This window comes from Drosophila santomea, chromosome 2R (genome assembly GCF_016746245.2).
Source record: "Drosophila santomea strain STO CAGO 1482 chromosome 2R, Prin_Dsan_1.1, whole genome shotgun sequence".
In the NCBI taxonomy this organism is placed as follows: Eukaryota; Metazoa; Arthropoda; class Insecta; order Diptera; family Drosophilidae; genus Drosophila; species Drosophila santomea.
In genome coordinates, this window is record NC_053017.2 from 15,713,350 (window position 1) to 15,719,440 (window position 6,091).

The following is a 6,091-nucleotide window of genomic DNA, read 5'->3' on the forward strand; positions in this document are numbered from 1 at the left end:
AAAAAGTATGGATAGACATAGTTAGATATGTTTATTAGCAACACAAAACATTATTCCCGTAGTCTAGAAGGGCCAATTAACGTTAAATCATTACTCTGGGATTCACAGGAAATGTAAATCTTAGTGTTAAAAAGCTTTATCTTAAAAGAGAGAAAGCCACCAGCTTTAAACTTCAAAGCTTTAATGAACATTCAGAACGCTTTTAGCGAAGGGTACAATAAATAAATTTCAGTAAGTCAACTTGCAAAAAGCCTACGCTTTTGAGAAAGTCTATAAACTTTTCTCAAAGCTTTTTTAGAACTTCTTAAATAATAGTTATAAACTCGGGATTCATGAAGGAGAATCCGATAAAATCGTTCTGGTCCAGATTCATCATGAAAAGCTTGTCCGTGGGAGTTAAGTCCGTCTTCTCCTTGGTAAAGGCATCGTCGAAGTTGCTTATATCCTTGCGATGTTTCTGAAATATTCCCGAGACTACAATGAAATGATTGCCCAGTAGGGGTTCTGATTTAACTTACAATCTTCGGTTTAATGGGTGGCTCCATTTCGCAAGCCTCTGCCTTATCCCAGTCCACATTCCGAAAGAAAGGATGCGTGGTAATCTCCTGTTTGGCATAGCGCCCTGCACCCAATCTATTATTCGGCTTCTTGGTCAGGAACTTTGGAATGTAAAACTATACCAATAGATTCTGATGTTGTTTAAGTGTCACACTTACGCTCGTTATTATATCCATGGCCTCCACGCTGAAATGCTTGGGGAACACAGCCTTCTTGTCCTTGATGTTCCTAAAGACAGCGTTATCATCATCTCCTTCAAATGGTGCCTGGCCTGCCATAAATTCGAACAGTAATACACCAAAAGACCACCAGTCAGCGGCGATGGAGTACGGATCGTAGCTAACAATCTGGAATTATTTCGTATTTTCGTATATTTTTTGGTCGTATATACACCGGATTAATTACTTCGGGAGCCATATAATTCGGAGTGCCACAAAAAGTGCGTGTAGCCTGACGCTCGGTAACGCCCTCTTTGCTCAACCCAAAGTCCACCAGCTTAACGTGTCCCTCACCATCCAGCAAAATGTTATCCAGCTTCAGATCTCTATAGATAATATCACGCTCGTGAAGGAAAAACAGGGCAATCGCCACTTCAACAGCGTAAAAACTAAGCAAATGATATATACATATATAGGACCTTACAATATTGCACTTGAATATTAAAAGTAGGACTCACATAGCCACCGACTCCTTGAACCTGCCATACTGCTGCATATGATACATAAGATCTCCACCCTTACAGTACTCCATTACGAAGAACAATCGGTCCATGGTCTGGAAACATGAGTGCATGGAGACAAGGAAAGGTGGTCGTCCGGATAGGGCTAGAATTCTCTTCTCATTCATGGGCAGCTCCATGTCGTCCGTTTGGATAATGACATCCTTTCGCAGGACCTTCACGGCATACAGCTCATCAGTGCCACGACGCTCGGCCAGCAGGACCTTGCCAAAGGATCCCTTGCCAATAACTTTGACAAAGTTGAAGTCAGCAGCTCGTATCATATCGCGTTTGCTCATGTTATGCGGCATGTCCTTATTGTCCATGCGACGCTTTTCATTTGGACGACGATCATGCTGACAATCATAATAAGTAATATAATATTATTTATGTGGCGGGCCAATCACTTACCCTAACTTCATCGCGTAAGCGAGCTATATCATTGAAGGCATCCACACAGGGTATATTATAATGTTCACCCTCCACTTGCGAGAGGAACTTGTACCAGCCATCCACTGGCTCCTTTTGCAGCTCCTCCAGGCTGAACGAGAACGATCCCATGAAGTCATTGCGAGAAGTGCGATCCCAATCCCAGACCTCGATCAGCAAACGCTTGTCACGATCCTGAGGCTGCAACTCGCTACGATGAAGGAAAGTATTGGTCTAGTTAGCGAATTAATTGAGGCGTTCTAAAATGTTACAATGTAAAAGTCTCGTTGAAGACTGGATTGAGGTTTTTCTGAATGGTCTTGGTCTTCTTCTTGGTGCGGCCCGACCGGTCCGGATGCATTTGGACTGCAATATAGGGATCGCTAAACCCGTTCGTATCCATGGGAATGAGGTTAGCCGCCTCCTTGACTGCGAAATGAAAGAATCATTCATTTTTATGTGGCTGCATAAACTTTGAGTGATAACTTACTATCAACTTTCAAGTTATTGCCCTTAAGCTCCACGTAGAGCAGCAGTTTACCCCTCACCTCGCTGATGTCCGCACCACACATCGGTGGCACTGTCTCCTGGCAGGCGTGATGCACATTGAGGTTGCAATCTGAAATATTTGGGTTAATAGCTTGAAAGGATATAAGGCTCGAGCTTATTCCGGAATTTACTCTCGCACTTGACGCCCTGATGGGCGACTCCATGGAGCAGAAGTCCGCACTCGTCGCAGAATGTCGGTGTGGTGTAGGTGGTGGATATCCAGCCGTGCTTCACCTTGGCGCAGTCGGCATCGAAGTCCGTGTCCTTGCCAGGACACTTGAACACCACGAACTTGCAACACTTCTGGTGAATGTTAAAGCGGCACTCTACGTAAATAAAATTATCAAATGATTTGAAATGAAAACTTTGCTACCTACCCTCGCATTGAAAACCTTGCTTGCCAAAGCCCCTAATCCCGGCACGAATCCGTGAATGCAACAATGCGAAACGGAAGAGAAGCGAAAAAATACAGCAAAAATACAGAAAAAACAACGAAAAGTGTGTCAGCAGCGAATGCACTAATTAAATTAACGATGTGAACGCCGAAATGCGAGTAAAAAATCGAAAACGGAATTACTCACCAGATGAAATCCTTGCAATGACCGCAGTAGGTTGGATTCTTAAAGAATCTCACTCCAAAGCGATGACCATTGACCATTTCCAGACCCTTTCGCTTCATCGCACCCTTCCTCAGCCGATTCTTCATATAGTTGACGATGTTTGCCTCGCCAGTGATCTCCAGTAGGTTTCCTGGACCCTTGCCAGCTCCAGCCGGGGGAGCCTTGGCCCCTGGAGCAGCACTGGGCGCCGAGGGTGAGAGCACGGTGGCTCCCGGTGTGGCAACAGCAGCCGCAGCCATCAGGAGATAATATCAGCGAATTGGATAGCGAGTGGAGTGAAATAGCTGACTCAGACCGCACGGTTTCAAGCCCGTCTAGAAACTGACCCGGTCGGTCAGGTGGAGGCCCTAAAAGAAACAACTTGGAAGCCAACAAAGTGCACACGCAAAGGCGAAGGCGAGCAAATGACACACAGTTCTGCACATGAACTACTACCCTTTCATGCTATAGTACATAAAGAACTGATTTCATTCAATAATTTCCCAGAAGTGTATTAATTTTAGTTCCTAGCTTAAAGCAACCTCCAATATCCAAGTATATTTTTATAGTTCCCGGGATCTTGACATTCATCATCAACTCGGCTATTGATCTTGATCAATACATTTTTATATATACTAATTATGGTCAAAAACCCTTTCTTCTTCCTGCCACAAACTTTTCAACAAATCTAGTATACCCTTTTACTGCACAAGTAACGGGTATATTTATTTCTGCACATGTAAAAAAGGTAAGGTGATAATAAAATATTAATGAATAAACAGCAAACTTTCTAAATGGTCATTTTGCATTACATTTTAATAGTGCACATAACAAATTGAATTATATTTTATAACTTTAGAGCTTTTTTATAAATGATTAAAAACGTTTTTTAAATCATTTCCCTAATTAAATTATCCCTTAATTAGCGTAAAACTGTGTTAAAGAATTAAGAAATGTTTTTAGCAAGATTCCAGGTATTTTCATTGCTCGTAACTATTTTAGTTCGTCCATAACGATGAAAGCGATGTCTCAAGCATATTAAGTGCATTACTAGTCCCGATTGGTTGTACCCAAGTTGCTACGCAACCATTTCCACTTCCTGAGTAATCAGCACTCATCTTCCCATGCTCCACGCTGATTCAGTTAGCCCAGTTTGGTTAGCCCCCATCGCAATTGTTTCCCAGAGCCAACCACTCGACGGCAGCCCGTCAATCGAACGGAGGACCCAAGGGAAGAGGACCAACTGAAAGCTGAGTGGCAAGTACTCTCGTCTTTGGGCCCTTACCAGCGATAAGTGTAAACAGCTTGGGTAAGGTCAAGAAGGTGCTTACCTGGCCAGAAGACAAACATAATCATCATCGGAGGCATTGCTCCGGACAACTGCAGTTGTGACGTCAATGCAATAAACGTATAAACGTGGAAAAGTGGAAAAGTGGGCGAAGGGCGTTGGGAAAATGCTGATGTGCGGAAGTTTGTGTGTATGCGGGTGTGTGTGTGTGTGTGTGTGTGGTACTATTGTCGATTGAGTATTTATACTGTGTGGCAGTTTTGATTAATTTATGCAATTGCTGGCAGGGCACGTTTTCCGTAAAATAAGTCCCCCCTTTTATACGCCGCCTCTGCATACCAGCTGGCTTTCAGTGCAGGGCTAAAAATAGAAATAGAAAACGCAGAATTGAGCACAAAGTGCACACAGGACACAGAAGGACATACGCTGGCGAAGGCAAACAAAATAAAAGCGGTTAGCTGCTGAAATCCAAGCTGAAACAACTAAAAACGCTACCAAAAGCAGCGATGAAATGGGTTGGAAAATGCATTAAAGCGGAAATGTAGGACCTTTGTCGGGGAAAAATGCCATTAGAGCAGGTCCAAGTCAAAGTATGAGTATCTAAGTATCTGCACAGCGGCACGCGTATCTGTATCTCAGAAGTGCACTCAGTGAGTCGACAAATATGCACTCGCAGATTGCCCAGAACCAGAACTACAGAACTGCACACCTGTCGGTTGAAAGGCATTGACAAGGGGTTTTCGGCGAGCGGAGGGAATTGCAAATAGATTTCGTTGCCGTGGCAGCTTTGGCTTTCAATTTACGTCATCATTTCCATGGCGTCGCCAAACAATTTTCCCCTCCATTTTTCCCTCTTGGCCATTTCACAAAAGCAGGCCAAGCCGCAAAGAGCCAGAGAGCCGCCTCTCTGCGTATAACACCTTTTGTTTAGCTTTACTTCCAGTTATTTACTTTGACTTTACTTTGCTTTACTTTACTCTCCTCTGGCTTCGTTTGCTTTTGGCCTAGGCTTTGTTTTCCTTTCTCTGTAGCTCGCCATTTCAACATTTGGCAATTCCGCTTGGCTACTTGTTAGCCGACCGACCGTCTTGTTTTTGACCTGCGCCCTTAACACCTATTGATCTGCAGCGCACCTGTCGTGAGTTACTAGCTGTATAACGACCTTTAGACCATGGCATTTAAGATCGTTACTAGCCGAAAGTTTTTGGGATGAAGTTTGGGGAATGAAGACATGTTGTGTTTATGCAACATGTTTTGTTGTAAAGGGATCAGCGCCAGTCACAAATTAAACATTTAATTTTAGGTAAAATAATTTATAGATACGATCGAACTCCCATGGTCAGGATACATTTGTTTACATTTTCAACATCCAATTAAAAAGGAAATTGTATGCAATTTTTATAGCAGCAGTTAAATAGCATCAGTCCAAATAAATTGTCTAAAATTGGCGCCGCAATTGGGACATTTAGAAGTGTAGCTGGCAAACATTTTAATAGCCAGCTGCTAACATTGGTCTGGGAAATTGCGCCAAATTTCCACCAATTGACAATTGTTGTCTTTTTTAAATGCAAATATATTCGCCTAAGCAAGACATCGCTCGTACACCGATATGGTGGTGAAAACCACAACAATTAGGCGAACAAGAGGCAAATGGCCAACCATAATTAACAGTGCCCCATAAAGTTGAACGAACACAATTGTGCGAGCTGACCAAACCGTAACAAAACGGCAAACTGGACATTATCCGTTGGCCAGTGGGGATGAGCTGGAAAAACTGCCCTCAAACTTTGTGATTTGTTTATACGGCTCTCAGCAAAGTCATGACGTTTGGCCTCCGCCGGGGAAAGAGAGATTGGCAGTAAGGAAATAAAATAGACAGAGTGGCGGGCTAAACAACAAATTGCCAACATGCTGATGGAGGCGGAGTACGGGTCGTATACGCAATCTGTT

The 6,091-nt window shown here is 43.3% G+C and overlaps 1 protein-coding gene across 1 annotated transcript; it reads right to left on the bottom strand.

The window, feature by feature from the left end:
- Positions 1-164: 164 nt before the first annotated feature.
- Positions 165-3,196, bottom strand: LOC120446498 (protein kinase C, eye isozyme). The gene is made up of 11 exons (XM_039627506.1): positions 2,836-3,196; positions 2,632-2,663; positions 2,386-2,580; positions 2,196-2,324; positions 1,978-2,134; positions 1,688-1,916; positions 1,235-1,632; positions 964-1,165; positions 717-905; positions 519-659; positions 165-457 (listed from the first exon to the last, which is right to left on the bottom strand). Exons 1-11 carry the CDS (start codon positions 3,111-3,113, stop codon positions 305-307), a joined length of 2,103 nt encoding a protein of 700 aa, XP_039483440.1. The 5' UTR covers positions 3,114-3,196; the 3' UTR covers positions 165-304.
- Positions 3,197-6,091: the final 2,895 nt, after the last annotated feature.